This window comes from Saccopteryx leptura, chromosome 10 (assembly GCF_036850995.1).
Source record: "Saccopteryx leptura isolate mSacLep1 chromosome 10, mSacLep1_pri_phased_curated, whole genome shotgun sequence".
NCBI classification, from domain to species: Eukaryota; Metazoa; Chordata; class Mammalia; order Chiroptera; family Emballonuridae; genus Saccopteryx; species Saccopteryx leptura.
The window spans coordinates 33887530-33907046 of NC_089512.1; the positions used below are offsets into that span (position 1 = coordinate 33887530).

Genomic DNA, 19517 nt, shown 5'->3' on the forward strand with positions numbered 1-19517 from the left:
CCGCCGGGACTCTGAGGTCCCGGAGTTGGGTTCGTACTGACTTGGGACGTTTTCGCGGCGGCTCCCAAATTCTGCTTGCGAGGACTGGGCCTGGCTGCGGGCTAAGTGCGCGCGGCCCTGACCCTCCCAGTGAAGCTGGGAATTGATGACGGTGAGCCCAGCGCGTAGCGGGCTAGATTAACGCGGGTCTCATAGCCAGTGTGACCGGCTCTGCCTACACCCTAGCGGCCGGGTTGGCCTAGTTTATCCCGAGTCTCCCGAGACGGGTGGATCCTCGCGACCCTCGGCCACGCGTCACTCGGTCTCTTCGTCCCCTTTGTGCCTTGTTGGTGGTACGAGGGTCTCTGGCTGTGGGAGAGCTTCTTGTGGGTGCGATCGGAGACTCAGACCTCGGAGGCGTAGCTCCATCTTCCCCGAAAAACAACCACCGAGTCTTGGATCTTTGGGAACCAATGACCCCACTTCTGTCTAGGAATTGACCAACCGCATCCAATCTGGGCAGCTTTTTGTTAAGTCATCTCTTAAATCAGTTCAAGCCACCCCGAAAATTAATGAACATTTTCTCTCCAGGGTTTCTCAGCCCGTTCTTGGGAGTGTCCTTTTTCTAATCTAAACCTATTTAATAGATGACTTATTCTGGTTTGAATTAGAGTTCCGTGCGTGTGAGCCCGGGCCACTGAATGTAAGCCCCTGATGGTAGAGACTTTGTCTTGATCTTCTCTGTGACCTCTTCTATGACAGACAGATTTTTGTGTAAGAGTCGGCGCTAGTCAACTTTTGTTGAATTGAACTGTTTGGTGAAAGAACTGTCCTAGAACCACTAACTCAGCCTCTTGAAGAACTGCTCTAGAACCACTAACCAGAATTTCGTTCTTTTTTCCTGCAAGGTAGAAATGTCTCCTGTACCTTGAACCCGACCTGAGGAATCACATTTGAGAAAACCCTGCCTGTGTATGCAGAATAAGCTTGGATTCCCCAGAGTATTCCGGGATGGCGAGTTTTCAGCAGTATTAAATATATGGCCATCAACTTAGGAGATGACATCTTTGCAAAGGAAAGGGCTGCAAGCAAGGATTCTCAGCTCTGAAGAAGAGGAGAAACTGAAAAGAGACCAGGCTTTAGTGTCTGACTTTAAACAGCAAAAACTGGAACAAGAGGCCCAGAAGAACTGGGATCTTTTTTACAAAAGAAATAGTACTAATTTTTTCAAAGATAGACACTGGACCACCAGAGAATTTGAGGAGCTCAGATCTTGTAGGGAGGTAATGTTACACCTTATTTGAGCTGCTCTTCATTTAAAATGTGTAGGAGCATTTTATTTCATTTTTTTATGGAAGTGAGGTAGAGATTTAGGAAGGCTGTCAGAATACTTTGTATCTGAGAGAGAAATAGACTGGTCTCAAGTAGCTTTAGCAGTTCTTGGGTTGTATAATACATTTCTGTTTTCTTTTTTAAAGCTAATCTGAAAGTTGTAAATATTAAATTCATACTAACTTCAGTGACAGATTCATAATGATGATGATGAACACTTTACCATGGCCCCTTTCTATAACTTCACATCTGTAATAGCACCGTGAAGTAAGCATTGGTGTCAGCCCCACTTACTGATGAAATTGAGGCACAGAGCTGTTTTAAGTGATTTGTCCAATGATGGAAAACGGGCGAGGGGAGGAGTCTGGATTGAGTGTAATCAGTGTAGCTCCAAAGCCTGTTTCTTAGCCATTATGCTGGGTTTTCTTCACACCAAACTGCTCAATGTTGGACAACAAATTGAGATATCACTATTAACTTTTGGTTCTGTTTATTTATTTATTGCCTCTGGGGGCAAAGACTTTGTCTTTCATGTTCTGGATCTTTTAGTTTGCTTTATTTCTTTTTTGTTTTGTTTTTTGGATTTTATTCATTTTTAGAAAGAGAGAGAGAAGGGGAGGCATTAACTCCCATATGTGCCTTGACCAGGCAAGCCTGGGGTTTCAAAACAGCAACCTCAGCATTCCAGTTCAATGCTTTATCCACTGTGCCACCACAGGTCAAGCAGTTTATTTCTTCATTATGACAAAGTAGTGTACTCTAATTTTGGGTTCCCTTTCCTCAGTTTGAAGGTCAAAAATTGACTGTGCTTGAAGCTGGCTGTGGGGTTGGAAATTGTTTATTCCCACTTTTAGAAGAAGATCTGAATATCTTTGCGTATGCCTGTGATTTTTCTCCAAGAGCAGTTGAATATGTCAAGGTTGGTGCTTATGTTTCTGTTTTTTTAGATTTGTTTGGCTTGCCTTTTATATCCATTTGCCCAATTTCAGTCCTCTCTCTGAAGTATTCCGTTTACATATAGAAAGACAAATTCATTCAGAAAAATAGAAAGAAACTCTGTAATGACGCCCGTATACTTACATCAGATTTAATGATTACCAGCATTTGCCTCATTTGCTTTATAGGTCTTTTTCTTTGCTGAATTGTTTTAAAATAAATTAAATACACTTACTTCTAAACATACCTGCATACATCTTCTATAGGATTTTCTCTATGTGACCACAAAACATATCTAACAAAGATAACTGGAATCCCTTAATGTCATTAATACCCAATCCAGATTCAGATTTCCCCAGATAGTCCTCAGTATCCTTGATAGCTATATTTAATCAAGGACTACTTCTTATACTTCATTATGTACCTTAAATCTCCTTAGCCTAAAACATTCCTGCCCTTCACGTTGACCTTTTTCTGCACTGATATTTAGGGGTTTTTTTGTGTTTTTTTTGTTTGTTTTGTTTTTAGATTTTATTTATTCATCTTAGAGAGGAGAGAGAGAGAGAGAAAGGGGGGAGGAGCAGGAAGCATCAACTTCCATATGTGCCTTGACCAGGGAAACCAGGGTTTTGAACCGGCGCCCTCAGAATTCCAGGTCGACGCTTTATCCACTGCACCACCACAGGTCAGGCTGATATTTAGTTTTTGGAGAACAGGTCACTTTCTGGAATGAGGTCCCACATTTTAAATGTTTTGATTTATTTTTGTTTTGTATCATTGTTTAACTTGTTTCTCTGTCCTCTATTTTTGCGGTAAACTAAAAGTTAGATTTAAATCAGGTAAATTATTTTTGGCAAAAATAATAGGTGATGTATCTTTCATATTGCATCCTGTTAGGAGGCAATAATGCCTAGTTACTAGTTTTGATCAGTGGGTTATGGTAGTAATACCTAATTCCTTCATTGTAAAAATATTTCCCTTTTGCCATGAACAAATATGTGGGGGATATTCTGCAATATCTAGTTTTTCAACAGCATTTCACAGTTTTAGCATTCATTAGACTTTTTGTTTAATAGTGGTATCCCACCATACTGTAACTTGTTTCTGTCATTCTATATTATATCTTACAGAGGTTTTATCTTAATATGTATAGGTCTACTACATGTTATTTACCTGTTGTAGTATTCCATAGAAGAGATATACCATACTTTAACAATTACTGTAAATTCTTTCTGATTTCCTGTTTTGTAAGTAAGGTTAATATAATCAGTATTATACACATGCTCCCAAAATACATGTACACATTTCTCTATGATGAATCATGGAAGGAAGTGTATATGCATTTAAATTTTAATATATAGATAGGCCCTGGCTGGTTGGTAGAGTGTTGGTCCGGTGTGTGGATGTCCTGGGTTTGATTCCCGGTCAGGGCACACAAGAGAAGTGACCATTTGCTCCTTTACCCTTTCCCTCCCCTCCCCTTTAATCTCTCTCTCTCTCTCTCTCTCTCTTCTCTCACAGCCATGGCTCGATTGGTTCAAACACATCGGCCCCAGGCACTGAGGATGGCTCTATGGAGCCTCCACCTCAGGTGCTGAAAATGGCTTAGTTGCCAGCATGGCCCCAGATGGACAGAGCAATGGCCCCAGATGGGTTGCTGGGTGGATCCCGGTCAGGGCACATGCGGGAGTCTGTCTCTCTCCCCATCTCTCACTTGGAAAAAAAAAAATGAATGATAAAATATTAGAAACTTAATACCAATTTATAATTTTACCGGTGATATACATACACGTTTTTCTCTATGCCTTCACCATTTGATGTCAGTCTTTTTTATATCTCCCAATCTTTTTTTTATTTAATTTTTTGTTGTTGTTGTTTATTTTTTTACACAGACAGAGAGTAAGTCAGAGAGAGGGATAGACAAGGACAGACAGACAGGAACGGAGAGAGATGAGAAGCATCAGTCATTAGTTTTTCGTTGCACATTGCGATACCTTAGTTGTTCATTGATTGCTTTCTCATTCATGCCTTGACCGTGGGCCTTCAGCGGACCAAGTAACCCCTTGCTGGAGCCAGCAACCTTGGGTTCAAGCTGGTGGGCTTTTTGCTCAAACCAGATGAGCCTGCGCTCAAGCTGGCAACCTCGGGGTCTTGAACCTGGGTCCTTGGCATCCCAGCGCCACCACTTGGTCAGGCTATATCTCCCAATCTTATGGACAAAATATAATCTCTCCATATTTTAATTTGTTTATTCCTTTTAATCTGTGAGGTTGAAGTCTCTGTAGTAATGTGAATGAGCATTAGTTTTGTGTGTGTGAGTTCCTTTATTCCATATGTTTATTGAGAGCCTATTGTGTGTCAGTCACTGTTCTAAGCATTGGGATTAAGTAGTGAACAAAATGGGCAAAAACCCCCAATTTACACAGAGTTTATGTTAGAGTATGAATTGTCTGTTGATAACCTCTGCCCATTTTTCTGTCATTTTTGCTTTTATTTTTAGTATGTATTCTGGATATTCTGTTGTATGTGTTGCAAACATTTCTTCTAGTGTATTCAGTGTTGTTTTTTGATACTGTTTTATGACAAGATTTAAATTATATCAAATTTATTAATCTGTTCCTTTTGAGATGTAAGGTTTTATATCTTGTTTAGGAGTTCTATAATTACCTATCTATTCTTTTTATAATTTTGGTTGTTGTGTCTTATAATCTTGAAAATTTTTGGTCATTATATCTTCAGTTCCTTTCCCTCTTCTTCTGGGATTCCAATTACATGTCTGTGTACCATTTGCTATTGTACCACAGCTCTTGGATGATTTTTTTTTTTAATTTATTTTCTCTGTGCATTTTTAGTTTGTACAATTATTGTTGTCCTTTCATCAAATTCTAGGATTACTTCCTAAGCAATAGGCATTCCTATTGAAGAGCCTGTCAAAGCATTCTTTCTTTTACTGTTTTTGGTTTTTAACATTTCCAATTGATTCTTTTTGTATTTTCTCTCTCTGCTGAAATTATGTCTGATCTTGCATGTTGTTCACTTTTTTCAGTAGAGCCTTTAACATATTAATCATAGTTATTTTAAATGCCCAAACTTTTAGTTCCAATGTCTGCTACATTTTATCTATCTGTATATATTGATAATATACATATCTATCTATCTATCTACCTACCTACCTACCAATCTGTATTTTTTCAGAGAGAGGGACAGATAGGAACAGACAGACAGGAAGGGAGAGAGATGAAAAGCATCAATTCTTCCTTGTGGCACCTTACTTTTTCATTGATTGTTTTCTTATATGTGCCTTGACCGGGGGGCTACAGCAGAGCAAGTGACCCCTTGCTCAAGCCAGCAACCTTGGGCTCAAGCCAGCAACCTCAGGCTTCAAGCCAGCAATCTATAGGCTCAAGCCAGAGACCACACGGTCATTTCTGTGATTCCACGCTCAAGCCAGCAACCCCGCGCTCAAACCAGCAACCTTGGGGTTTCGAACCTGGGTCCTCTGCATCCCAGGCCGACGCTCTATCCACTGCACCACTGCCTGGTCAGGCTATATATGTATATTTTTAAGATTTTATTTATTGATTTTATAGAGAGAGGAGAGGTGAGGGGAGCGAGAAGAATGTGGCCAGGCAAACCCAGGGTTTTGAACCAGCAATCTTAGCATTTCAAGTTGACACTATATCCACTGGACCACCACAGGCCAGGCTAACATCTGTCATATTTTAGACTGGTTCTGATCATTGCTCTTCAGACTATTTTTTCTCATATTTTGGTGTGCCTTGTACTTTTGTTGAGAGCCAGATATGTTATAGAGGACAGTGGTTACTAAGGTAATGAGGATTTGTAATAATCTAGACAGAAGTTGGGCTGTGTTTGAAGTCTTGCTATTGTTACCTGAGTTTTATTGTTGCTATGGGCACCACAGAATTCAAACCTCTGGTGACTGTTTTTGTCTCTCCTCTTAGCTTTGGATCTTCCCTTTGTGCTGTTCTCCATAAAGAGTCTGTCTCTTGTGCCTATTCCAGCTGTAATCCACTGTTATTATTACTGAAGACTTGTTCGTAGCATATGGGAGAAGGGATTGTTCCTAATATTCTCATTCTCAGCCTGTGTCTCGGGTGTGGCTCTCTGCCTCTCCAGAAATCGAGCTTTTCTCTCCATCCCTTCCCTGGCTGTGGGAAGTCTTCAACACATATATAAGTGCATGGTCTTGAGGCCATTCTCTCTGCAGATTAAGACTAAACCTGGGCAGAGTAGTTCTTCCCCCAGTGGCAGTGCTATTCCACCAGTATCCTAAGGCTACGGACCTCAGATGATCTTTCCCCTGCAAATTAGGCCTTTCTTCCTTAAAGGAGATGAGAAAGTTCAGCACCAGAAAGCACACTGTCCTCTCTTCGGGACCCTGGTGACACTGCTGGTGGAAACCCCTGCAGAAGGGTGGGCACCATCCTTGTGGCCTCAGCCTCCAGGAGCTCACACTGTAACACCCACTCGGTGTCCAGCAATTCTCGATTTCTAGTTTTATCTTTCCATCTGGAAGCTTCTGCTTCAGGTAAGCAAATGCTTGGGTCCTGTCTTTGCCTAAAGGCACCTCTCTCCAGATTTTGGGGAGGATGGTTGTTCTTTGACCTCTGTTCTTTGATGAGTTCACAAAAAAGTCGTTACTCTGCTCTCTTTTGAGCTTTTTTCTTGTAAGGTTGGGAGCTACTTGTTGAATGAAAGTAGCACAGTAAATTGAATGAAAAATTTATTTTTTTCTCCCTGATAATTGTCATCTTTCTTACCTACCATTTTATAAATTTAACTGTCATCTTTGTCACATGTCTTCTTGTCATATCCAGTACTGAATTTCTCCATACACATGGTTTGTTTGGGTGCTCTTCTTTCTCAGCATCTATTTGTTCCCATCTGAACCACGCTATATTAGTGCTCCATTTTGTAATGTTTTTTTTAAATAAATAAATTTTTATTTTAATGGGGTGACATCAATAAATCAGGGTACATATATTTAAAGAAAACATGTCCAGGTTATCTTGTCTTCAGTTCTGTTGCATGCCCATCACCCAAAGTCAGATTGTCCTCCGTCACCTTCTATCTAGTTTTCTTTGTACCCCTCCCCCTCTCCCTCCTTCCCTCCCCCCTCCTCCCGTAACCACCACACTCTTGTCCATGTCTCTTAGTCTCGTTTTTATGTCCCATCAATGTATGGAATCCTGCAGTTCTTGTTTTTTTCTGATTTACTTATTTCACTCCGTATAATGTTATCAAGATCCCACCATTTTGTTGTAAGTGATCCGATGTCATCATTTTTTATGGCTGAATAGTATACTATGGTGTATATGTGCCACATCTTCTTTATCCAGTCTTCTATTTTTTTTTTACAGTGATTAAAGCCTTTAAGCAAACTCTTGGCCAATACAGCAAGAATCCATAAAAGAGTAGTGTCCTTAACATGTTCACCAAGTCCAAGTTGGCCCCAACACCACGCCAAATCCCTGAAAAATGCAACCCAACCCCAGTTCAGTCTGTTAGGAACTGTCACAAGGAGCAGGAGTCTAGTAAAAGTCCACATCCAGGAAAAGTCCGCATGGCACTGGAATTGTCACAATTCTATACTTTGCAGCTCACGTCCAAGTCCCAATGACCACTGCTTCTAGCTGGTAATGATTCAGGTAGACCATTTTGTAATGTTTTGATGTTCAGTAGTGTACCTTCTTCATTGTTCTTCATTTTTGAAAATTGACTATTCCTAAAGATTTTTGCTTCCAGGTTAACTTGTCAAGTTTTTAGAAATTTACTAGGATTCAGTTGAGATTGCACTGGACTTTTAAGTGGAACAATAAGTAGACTTGTCTTTTCAATATTGAATCTTCCCATCCAATAATTTTGTATGTCTCTCTATTTATTCAGGTCTTTATTTACATTAAAGAAAAGTTTAATATTTTTCTTTATCCTGCACTTATATATGTGTTGAAAGCCACCAACCAAAATGTACCAGGAACACACTTAGAGTAAGAAGTTTATTTAGCTTGCTGCGTCAAGGGAAAACATACCCAGAAGAACTGTTGGAGCGTCTCAATAAGAGGAGCAAGAGGACTTCTTGTAGGAGTTAGTTTTGTAGTGGGTGATTCAAAGGAGGAATAGGAAATAGGCAAATTTTGGTTACTATCCCTCTGGAATATATGCTTCTAAAATGCTTAGTTTTGAATATGTGATAGATTATGTTCTCTCCTCAGTTAAAAATGATTTGTTAAAATGAAATCTTGCCTCTCATAGATTGAATATTATAAGCTTTAATGTGCAAATGGTTCACTTTCATCCATAACAGTGATCAGCGATTTCTGTGCAATAGGACACAAGTGGAAACAGGATCTTTGGAGGCTGTATTTTTCTATATGTATCAACATGGGTGTTGCATTAAAATTTGTTTGTTTTTCCCCTTTGCAGCAAAATCCTTTGTATGACACAAGGAGATGCAAGGCATTCCAGTGTGACCTAACTAAAGATGACCTTCTGGAACACGTGCCTGCAGAGTCTGTGGATGTCGCCATGTTGATATTCGTGCTCTCCGCTGTTCACCCTGATAAGATGCACCTTGCCTTGCAGAACATTCACAAGGTTGGTGGTTTGGAGCCTGCACTTGAGGGCTGGACAGCCCAGTCTTCTCGCTTGCCTTCCCTCTGAGGTTTGGGTACTGTCTAGATTCAAGAGCTTCCATTCTCACCAGGTCGGCTATGCAGTCCAAGTATGGAAAGAGATTCTCCCCCATAAAACATCCATCCTAAACTCTGATTTACTTAGTGACCTTCGTGTTCTTCAGAGCTTGTCCAGCCTTACAGCAAGGATGCTTTTTACCTGGGCTCTAGGGAACCCTGCTGTAAAGCAAGAGAAGTGTGGTGCAGTGGTCAGGAGCACACAGTTGGGAGTCAGGGGTGCCTAGTGTCAAAATCTGGCTTCCCTATTTAGGTAAGTTCCTTTACCTCTCGGAGCCTCAGTTTCATTACCTGTACAAATGTAATTACAGTGAGAATCTATGAAATATGTATAATGTGCTTAGCATAGCGTCTAGAACATGGTAAGTGCTCTTTAAAAGTCAGCTGCTGTAGTAGTTATTGTCATCATTGCTATTAAAATGGGGAGAACCCAAACTGCTCTGGCCACCAGGAGGCCACTATAGCACTCAGGACGTAAAGCTTCACTTATAAGTCACGCGACTCAAGATATGCTACCTCATCTCCCTTCCCTGGCCTCAATTTCCTTGTCTATAAAATAAGGCCCCGGTCGGTTGGCTCAGTGGTAGAGCATCGGCCTGGCGTGTGGAGGTCCCAGGTTCGATTTCTGGTCAGGGCACACAGGAGAAGCGCCTATCTGCTCCACCCCTCCCCTTCCCCCTCTAGCTTCTCTCTCTCTCTCTCTCTCTCTCTCTCTCTCTCCCCCTTCCCCCCCCCCCCAGCCAAGACTCAATTAGAGTGAGTTGGCCCCAGGCACAGAGGATGGCTCCGGTTGCAACAGAGCAAGGGCCTCAGATGGGCAGAGCATCGCCCCCTAGTGGGTATGCCAGGTGGATCCCATTCCACGCATGTGCAGGAGTCTGTCTGTGCCTCCCCTCCTGTCACTAAAAATAAAAAAAAGGGGGGGGTCTCTTTCACTCAAAGTTATTATAAGATGAGGGTGCTTTGTAAACTATAGTAGAAGGTGTCTTTTTTTGTGGCAGAGACAGAGAGAGTCAGAGAGGGACAGATAGGGACAAACAGGAAGGGAGAAAGATGAGAAACATCAGTTCTTTTTTTTTTTTAATTTATTTATTAAATTTAATGCAGTGACATTGATAAATCAGGGTACATATGTTGAGAGAAAACATCTCTAGATTATTTTGACATTTGATTGTGCTGTATACCCCTCCCCCCCAAGTTAAATTGTCTTCTGTCACCTTCTATCTGGTTTTCTTTGTGCCCCTCCCCTCCCCCAACCCCTCTCTCCTTCTTCACCCCCTCCCCCCACCCCCCAGAGAAACATCAGTTCTTCGTTGTGGTTCCTTAGTTGTTCATTGATTGATTTCTCATATGTGCCTTGACTGGGGGGCTACAGCAGACCGAATGACCCCTTGCTCAAGCCAGTGACCTTGAGCTCAAGCTAGTGAGCCTTGCTCAAACTGGATGAGCCGGCTCAAGCTGGTGACCTCAGGGTCTCAAACCTGGGACCTCCACATCACAGTCTGATGCTCTATCCACCGTGCCACCGCCTGGTCAGGCAGAAGGTATCTTATCTATACAAACAATTGGTAATGATGTTGAATAATTTAAAACCAACAAAATCAAGAAATCATAAAAATGGTAAGTTCTTTTATTATAACTTAAAATATATTAATATTCACTTATCACACTTTAAGTATAGAGCCAAGGCCTTTTCTTTGAGTTTGGGGCCATTTTTCATCTTTCCTACATGAACCACACATAAATAGAGTTTTTCTTTCTTTTCTTTTCTTTTCTTTTCTTTTCTATTATTGATTTTAGAGTGGGGCTGGTGAGAAGCATCGATTCATAGTTGTAGCACTTTAGTTCCTTGATTCTCATATGTGCCTTGACTGGGGGGCTCCAGCCATGCCAGTGATCCCTTACTCCAGCCAGTGACCATGGGCTCAAGCCAGCGACTGTGGGGTTGTAATCTGACGCTCATTCCAGTGACCCTGTGCTCAAGCTGGTGAGCCTATGCTCAAGCCGGATAAACCCGCGCTCAAGCCGGATAAACCCGCGCTCAAGCCGGCAACCTCGGGGTTTCTAATCTGAGTCCTCAGCATCTCAGCTCAATGCTCTAGCCATTGCCACCACCTAGTCAGGCTAATTAGAAAATATTAAAAGGATTACAAAGTAGATCAAATTTGTCACCATAATTTGTCAATTTGCCTTGCAACCTCAGGCAAATCGCTTTTACTCTGAACCTTAGCTACTGTACAGTGGGGATAATAGATGTAACCTACCCGCTCTCGGAGTTATTGGGAGAATGAAAGGACCTGCATTGAGAAATGCCTGGTTAAGTGTCCAGTTCCATGATCGGGGAAGGCTTTAGTATCAGTCCGGAAAACATACAGAGGGATGACTTATTTGCTCAAGGTCATTCAGCCAGTTAACGGAAGGACTGTGACAGGAAGTGATTTCGGAACTCCGGAGTGATGCGCTTTCCACTGTCCTGTGCAGCATGTCTTCTGAAGTGAAGAGTACATCTTTCTCGTGGGAGCTGAAGTTTTCAGAATTCTCCCCTCTTGGTTATTCATATTTTAAAACTTGGCATTTTTGACCAAGATAAGAATGTTGTTATCTAAGAAGCTCTTGACTGACAATATTTATAATGCATGCTAGTATTGATAAGAATTTACTACATGAGAGAATCTGCAAGTACACTTGAAAGTATTATGGACAATATTTTATATTCTATTCGGAAAGAAATACTTCAAACTGCATCAAATATCTATTATAGGGAGTATATGTCATATGTCTGAAAAGCTCTCTTGATGTGGTGGGTCAGAATAAAAGTTAGTAAGATTAGTGCCCCTTTTGAAGTCCACTCTGATTTGGTAATGTTAATGCAGTTTGAAAGAATTTTAATATAAAAAGCAAGTGTCACGGCATGTACCACTTTCTTTTCATCCTGAAAAACATATGGCTATTTGCTTTGTAAGATAGAGCAATTATACCCATGCCTGCTGATTCCACCTTCTTGAGACATCTACCTGTGACACCATCTCCTAAAGGCTTTAGTGAGGGACTCCCGCTGGGCCTGACATGGGGCCAAGTGTGAGTCCTGACTCCCCCACTTAGTAGCTGATAGTGATTGTATGCAAATCACTTACCTCTTCTAATGTCAGTTTCCTCTTACAGGAGGATAGTAATCACACTCCTTCCTTTCTCTCAGAATTAGAGGAAGATCCAATGAGACAGTGTCTGGGAAGCTGTCCAGTGAATGCTAGGCGTAGGTCAGATACTAGCGTGGCTGGGTAAGCTCTACATAGTCATAGCACAGCGAAACCAGAGCTGAGACTCAGGATGAGGAAAGCCAGCCAGCATTGGAAAAAGCCAAAATGACATCATATTGTTCTGAAAAAGATAGTTTGGCTTCAGGGTCTTGTACTAGGAGATGGCTAATAAAATGTTGGGAGAACTTGCTTTAATGAGGATAAGACTGTTTCGTTTAATATCTTTAACATTTTAATTGTATGACACTGGACCTCTCAGCATGCTCTTGTAAGTGCTGCAGAACTATCCCTTCATGGACATACTGCCAAGTCTGACTATTTTTGATTAACAGGCCCTTTTTTTCTTCATATTATATGGATTTCAGTCTGACCCCTTTCATAATTATCATAATAGTAAGTTAATCTCTAAATCAATCAGATTTTATGGTAAGCTTTGTTTGACTGCATTCCCCAGAGTTATATGCAACCTGTTTTTGCTTTGTAGGTATTAAAACCAGGCAAAGGTGTCTTGTTTCGTGACTATGGGCTGTATGATCACGCCATGCTTAGGTTTAAAGCTGGCAGCAAACTTGGAGAAAACTTTTATGTTAGACAAGACGGAACCAGATCGTATTTTTTTACCGATGGTAAGAGGAATGGAATTGGTCTTTATTTCTGTTTACGAGATTGCTTTATCACTGTAATACTGGTCGGGCTGGGATCGCTGCATTTGGCACACAAGCACAGAGCCTGGAGCAGACTCCCTAACGTGTGCCACCTGGACAGCGTAGACACAGCCCTGGCCTGCGGAGCTCACGGCCTCCTGGTGAGGGGGTCTGCTCAGCCGGGGTTGGCAGACAGGCTCTGACATGCCACGTGGCTACCCTACCGGGAACTGTGCCCGAAGGGGCGGCGGGCAACTCAGCCTTCTCCACTCTCTTCAGTCACAAATAGAGAAAATGGGTCAGTGTTGCCTTGTGAGTACTTTCCCAGGTCACAGACATTTTTCTCTAGAAGTAATTGGATCTGTATTTAAATGTACAAGTTTACTATAGAGAGGTCCTTAAAAAGTCATTTTTTTATTTAAGAAATCCATACCAAACATTATTTCAGTCTTTTAGGTATTTTGAACATGAGTTTTAAGCCAAATAATTACCTTCTTAAGCTCTGTTTTTTTTCAAACATCTGTATTTCTTGAAATGAAATATTCTTTTGGATTCTAAATGAAAAGTGAGTGATTACCATTTAAACTGCAAAATCATAAAAAATGTCAAGTGAAAATTTAAAATTTGTTTTAGTGTTTCTGATTCATGAAATTCGATGATACCAGTTGTAAATAAGAAGGTGCGTAGTATCCGTGAGGTGTTTCAGTGCACCGTCTTTGGAGTAATGCCCCTAGTAAGAGTCTGTATTTTTGCTACAGAGCCATATTCTGTTTGTTTCATTTAACATGTAGTGCTGTATCATTTGGGTGAAGTTTTCCTTAGGGTATGTCACCATCAGGTGATTTTCCCTCCACTGCTCACAGTTTTTCTCCATGTTGGGATAGATGAGGTGCTTGGTGTAAACAAATCAGATGCAGACTTTATGTGATCCACCCAGTAGGCTTTTGTGTTTGGGGACTCGTTCCAGGGAAAGATGGGGCACAGTCCAGGTTATCCTTAAACTTTCCTGATTACATTTTTGGCTGAGAGGTTTCTATTTGGGTGTAAGATGATGAGAAATAGGAGTGTGTTACTTTCCAAAACAGATCCTTTAAATTTTAGCATTGAAGTTTTCATTCCATTACAAACACCATCTGTCTCAGCCTTCTCTCCCCCCTTCCCTGTGTACAGCAAGTGTGCTGCCGTCAGTGCTGAGCACGGCTGGCTCGCTTGTCTTCCAGAATTCCTGGCTCGGCTCTTCACGGACGTGGGGTATGAAGAAGTGGTGAACGAGTACGTGTTTCGTGAGACAGTGAATAAAAAGGAAGGCCTGTGTGTGCCGAGGGTTTTCCTTCAGGGTAAATTCCGGAAGCCTCCAAAGAACCCAACTCCTGTGACCTCGGGCCGGGATCACAAGTCATGACCTTTTACTTGAAGAGAAAAGTTTAGAGTCACGCCTTTAATATTGTATACTTTTATATTTTAACTTTTTAAATGAGTATATATGACTTTTGTATTAAAAAATAGTAACTCTGTGTGTGTGTGTGTGTGTGTGTGTGTATTATAGAAATGCAAAAGCAAATAGAATTGCAAGGTCTGAAAAGTAAAGAAAGTTTTATGGAATAATTTAGCCGTGTCGTCCGACTATAAAAGTCCCAAAGGAAAGCTTAAGGACCCTGTAGCACTTAAAGAGATCTTTGTCATTACTCGTGTGAGTCTAGAAGTCTGATGTGTGCAGGATGTCAGACAACCCTGTAGAAAAACGAGGCCAGATAGACTAAAATAACACATTCGTTGTAATTTTAGCCTGGAGGATCGTTCTCTTTTCCAGTGTCTCATATTTGCCTATTTTTCTTTGCTTTAGTTTATATGTGTTTCAAGAACCCATTGTGGCTCCTGCTATAATTGGACTGGTTCCTGCCACACTTCCCCGAGGGAGAGAAGGGAAGGCCACCACCTGTCCCCTCCCTCTCCCCCCATCTGCCGATGCCGGTCTCCAGATATCGGTGGATGGACTGTCCTGACTCCCTGGTGGGAAATGAGGGAGCGTGGTTAGAGGTAAACGGCTGACAGGGCCAGAATCACAGAACTAGTGTTGGGCGGAACAGGGGGACATCCTGCAATAGGTCTGCTGACCTGCTTCCTGAGCATTCTCATATGAGGACTTTTACTTTATGAAATATAGTCCAAGTTCTTTTGGCCTGCTAACAAAAGCTGATCCTGTAAGCCTGTATATTTCACTTTCTGGAGAAAGCTGCTATGAGAGCATTTGTCTTGAGCACATTGACTGAACTGCACATGTAGCAAGCTTGGGCCCTTCAACCACATCTGAAGAGGGGGGCCCCCATGGGAGGGGCTGGATAATAATCATAGCCGTTCTGCACAATTGGGATAAATCCCGGCTAGAGGAGGGAGAGGCAGGGGTCTCAGACCCTGTGCCTGCTGGGTGTCCTCACTGCTGCCTGTCCTTGACTTCCTAGGAGGGCCAAAGGAGCGGGCAGCAAGAGGGACTCCTGTCATCTGCTGGGCTGTCGTATTATCTCCCCTTCTTTTGAAGGCTGGAAGATGGCTGCAGTAGGTGAGAGCAAAACTGATAATGGTACAGAGTTTGTCCTGTGCAGTTTCTTTGGGATTTTTTAACCAGCTTGTAAAGAAGGTGGACCTGCAGGGCAGGTGTTCATGGGCCTTACGGAGGAGAGTCAGACCTTGCCTCAGAGCAGTTTGCTCGGGGAGAGCCCTGGGGGAGAGCCAGGAGCAGGCCGGGTTCCCCACTTCTAGTCCAGGACTCCTCCCTCTCAGCCCCCACCACTCAGTGAAGCCCCGCCCAGCTGCAGCCCCTGCACTCCCTAATGCCCCCTCCCCAGAAGTCCTTTTGCCTCTTCCTCCATTAGTGCTGGCCAGTGTTGCTTGGGTTTTAGTGGCTGAGCTGGTTATAAATGACATTTGAAGTAGAACGTGTTGAGCAGTGTGGTGGTATAGGATGAGCATGGGCTTTTGTTACCAAGTCATTTGGAATCGTGACCTCATCACTTGTACAACAGGGATAGCTGTACTGACAAGGCCACCTACTGGAGGTCGCCGGTCCAGGGCGGCCACATGCCTGGGAGACAGGAGTGAAGGAAGCTGCATAGGCCGACCAGGGCCCTGGCCATGACAAGAGGCCTCTACTTGTGTCAGTAGTTGAGTGACGGGACACCTGTGAATTAGGCCAACAGTTTCCTCCAGACACAGCTTGGAGTTGTCATGATTCACAGGGGCAACTGCAGCCCCAAATTCCTACCCCACAAAGGAAAGTCTGCAAAAGTTTCCGCTGGACTTTTTAAAGACACTGAGCAAGGTAACCTCTCAGTGACCCCACTTTAAAATATATTGGTTGTAAAATATACTTCTAATTAAATGAATGAGGTGACACAGTCCATCAGGGTTTTAGCTATGAGCCAGTGAATTAAGAAAAAAAAGCCATCTGACCAGGCGGTGGTGCAGTGGATAGAGCGTCGGACTGGGGTGCGAAGGACACAGGTTTGAGACCCCGAGGTCGCCAGCTTAAGCGCAGGTTGATCTGGTTTGAGCAAAGCTCACCAGCTTTGACCCAAGGTCGCTGGCTTCAGCAAGGAGTTACTTGGTCTGCTGCAGCCCCACGGTCAAGGCACATGTGAGGAAGCAATCAATGAACAACTAAAGTGCCACACGAAAAATTGATGCTTCTCGTCTCCCTTTCTGTCTATTCCTATCTGTCCCTCTCTCTGACTCCTCTGTAAAAAAAAAAAGAAAAAAGAAAAAAAACCCCAAAAGCCTGAGCATTATAAAAACATGGCTTCAGCTTGACCAGGCAGTGGCTCAGTGGATAGAGCATCAACCTGGGATGCTGAGGACACAGGTTCAAAACCCCAAGGTTGCCAGCTTGAGCACGGCTCATATGGGTTGAGCAAGGGTTCACCAGCTTGAGTGCAGGGCCATTGGCTTGAGCATGGGATCATAGACATGACCCCATGGTCACTGACTTGAAGCCAAAGGTCGCTGGCTGGACCCGCCCCGTCAAGGGACATATGGGAGAGCAATCAGTGGACAACTACAAGTTGATGCTTCTCATCTCTTACCCTTCTGTTTGTCCCTCTTTCGTGCGCAAAAAACAAAGACATGGCTTCAGTCCCACTGCCTCCCGTTCCTTGTGTCCATTCTCCCTGGGCACATGTCCGTTATTGCACCCCAGATTTAAGACAACAGAAAAATATGTTCTCCCACAATTTAGGTGCCCAGGGTCCTGGGAAAACAATGACAGATTAGTAGCAAAGCTCTGTAACAGCATTTATTGAATCATAGACTATAGAGTCAACCAGTATTGTGTTGTCTTCACAGACAGAAACAGCCCCTGAAAAGCAGTGGGGACGGGTTAGCTATATACTGTAGAAAATAGCATAAATATTATAGTACCATACAGTATGGTATGTATACCATATAATATATATTATGTGTAGTACAGGGTATGTATTCTACCACAGTATATACCCTAATACTATACTACACAGCACTATATATTTCTTTTGAGGTTTTATATACACTGCATGATATAGTACAATAATAATAAACTATAGAGTTGTGAGTATGGACATGTGAGTTTGAGTCCAGGACTTGCCTAATTCAAGTCTCCAACTTCTGTGAGCCTCAGTCTTCACATCTCTAAAGCTGAGATCCTACTAATAGCACAAGGCTGCTGCCAAGATTAAAGCACGTGGGTGTGCTTTATTTACTAAAAGTGCCAGTCAGGTGCGAGTTATTTCTATTTGTATTCTTCAAGAAAATGACCTCTCCTATGATTGTCATTAAGTCCAAACTCCTCTAGAAGAGGGATGTCATTTTTTAATCTTGGTATCCTTGAAAGGGCCCAGGATTTGGATGTTACCACAAGGTGGCGCTAGGTGCCAAATATGCCTGTGGGCCTCAACTCCCATCTCAATTCCAGTTCCAACATGTCTGTTTTTATTGCCATTGAAGAGGAAGGAAAATACTCACAAATGTGTTTTCTAGGTCAACTTTAGCTCATAATATCAGTGTTGGCCTCACAGTGAGGATGAAGCAAGGGAGATTTTATCCAGCATTTGATCCGCTTTGCCTACTGAAGGTGGTTTGCTCTCAACAATTTGGACATTTTTAGGAGACCAGCCCTGAAGGTGTCTGCTAGGCCCCACCCCAGGCACATTGGGGGCACTAATCAAGGATCCTGTTGTTTTCTTGCAGGTAAATAAAATATCCTTTGCTCCTCCCTCATCCCTATATGGTTCTGTGCATTTGTTTTTGCTGTTGCTCAGGATGAAGGCAAAGAAAGAGAGGGGACTACAGCATGGCTACCTGCTTCCTCACACGTTAGTCATCGTTGCCTTTGATGGCATTTCATTCCCTCGTCCACAGCTGTCAGCCAAGGAGGGGAAAGTTGTGAAATCAATCGTGTATGCCAACAGTATTTTGGAGAACCTTGTTTGCTGTTGGAGAGCAAATATTTAATATAAACTTAAATAGGCTCTACTACTGAAACCAGAGGTTCCATTAAAAATAAAATTAGCTTTTTTTTTTTCCTTTTTCTTTCTGCCATTCTCAAATATGTAGCGTTTCATCAGAGCAGTGGTAGTCAGCCTGGTCCCTACCGCCCACTAGTGGGCGTTCCAGCTTTCATGGTGGGCGGTAACAGAGCAACCAAAGTATAAATAAAAAGATTTAACTATAGTAAGTTGTCTTATAAAGATTTATTCTGCCAAACTTAGTGAAAATCCGACATAAAGTACTTGGTAAGTAATTATCATTATATACTTTAACTTGCTATAACTCTGCTTTATAAATTTTATAAAGTAAAGTTACTTCCCTACTTTATAAATCACCATTACTGGCCCTGGCTGGTTGGCTCAGCGGTAGAGCGTCGGCCTGGCGTGCGGGGGACCCGGGTTCGATTCCCAGCCAGGGCACATAGGAGAAGCACCCATTTGCTTCTCCACCCCCCCCTTCCTCTCTGTCTCTCTCTTCCCCTCCCGCAGCCAAGGCTCCATTGGAGCAAAGATGGCCCGGGCGCTGGGGATGGCTCCTTGGCCTCTGCCCCCAGGCGCTAGAGTGGCTCTGGTCGCGGCAGAGCAACGCCCCGGAGGGGCAGAGCATCGCCCCCTGGTGGGCAGAGCATTGCCCCTGGTGGGCGTGCCGGGTGGATCCCGGTCGGGCGCATGCGGGAGTCTGTCTGACTGTCTCTCCCCGTTTCCAGCTTCAGAAAAAACAAACAAATAAATAAATAAATCACCATTACTGTGGAACCAGTGGGCAGTTAGAAAATTTTACTACTAACAGAGATACAAAAGTGGGTGGTAGGTATTAAAAGGTTGACTACCCCTGCATTAGACGGCATTTGTTTTTTTTGTTTTTTTTTGTTTGTTTTTTTTTAATATAATTTTATTTTTTTAATGGGGTGACATCAATAAATCAGGATACATATATTCAAAGATAACAAGTCCAGGTTATCTTGTCGTTCAATTATGTTGCATACCCACCACCCAAAGTCAGATTGTCCTCTGTCACCTTCTATCTTGTTTTCTTTGTGCCCCTCCCCACCCCCTATCCCTCTCCCATTCCCCCCTCCCCCCCGTAACCACCACACTCTTATAAATGTCTCTTAGTTTCACTATTATGTCCCACCTACGTAT

General features: G+C 42.7%; 1 protein-coding gene and 2 long non-coding RNA genes across 7 annotated transcripts in view; 2 read left to right on the forward strand and 1 right to left on the reverse strand.

Moving 5' to 3' along the window:
- Window positions 1–19517, reverse strand: part of LOC136382510 (uncharacterized) — a 296768-nt gene that overhangs the window by 164141 nt on the left and 113110 nt on the right. The gene's annotated exons all lie outside the window — the stretch shown is intronic.
- METTL6 (methyltransferase 6, tRNA N3-cytidine) lies at window positions 13–18524 on the forward strand. 5 transcript variants are annotated; one of them, XM_066352144.1, is made up of 6 exons: window positions 13–151; window positions 892–1262; window positions 2096–2230; window positions 8695–8865; window positions 12702–12843; window positions 18076–18524. In XM_066352144.1, the coding sequence occupies exons 2-6, from the start codon at window positions 1038–1040 to the stop codon at window positions 18081–18083; spliced, it is 681 nt and encodes a 226-aa protein (XP_066208241.1). In that variant the 5' UTR covers window positions 13–151; window positions 892–1037; the 3' UTR covers window positions 18084–18524. The 5 variants fall into 5 exon arrangements, with proteins under 5 accessions (XP_066208241.1, XP_066208237.1, XP_066208239.1 ...); XM_066352140.1 differs by lacking the exon at window positions 18076–18524 and adding an exon at window positions 14082–14466; XM_066352142.1 differs by lacking the exon at window positions 18076–18524 and adding an exon at window positions 14032–14375.
- On the forward strand, window positions 14601–16172 carry LOC136382621 (uncharacterized). Its single transcript, XR_010747262.1, has 3 exons — window positions 14601–14898; window positions 15321–15418; window positions 15882–16172. It is a non-coding gene; the product is annotated as an uncharacterized lncRNA (long non-coding RNA).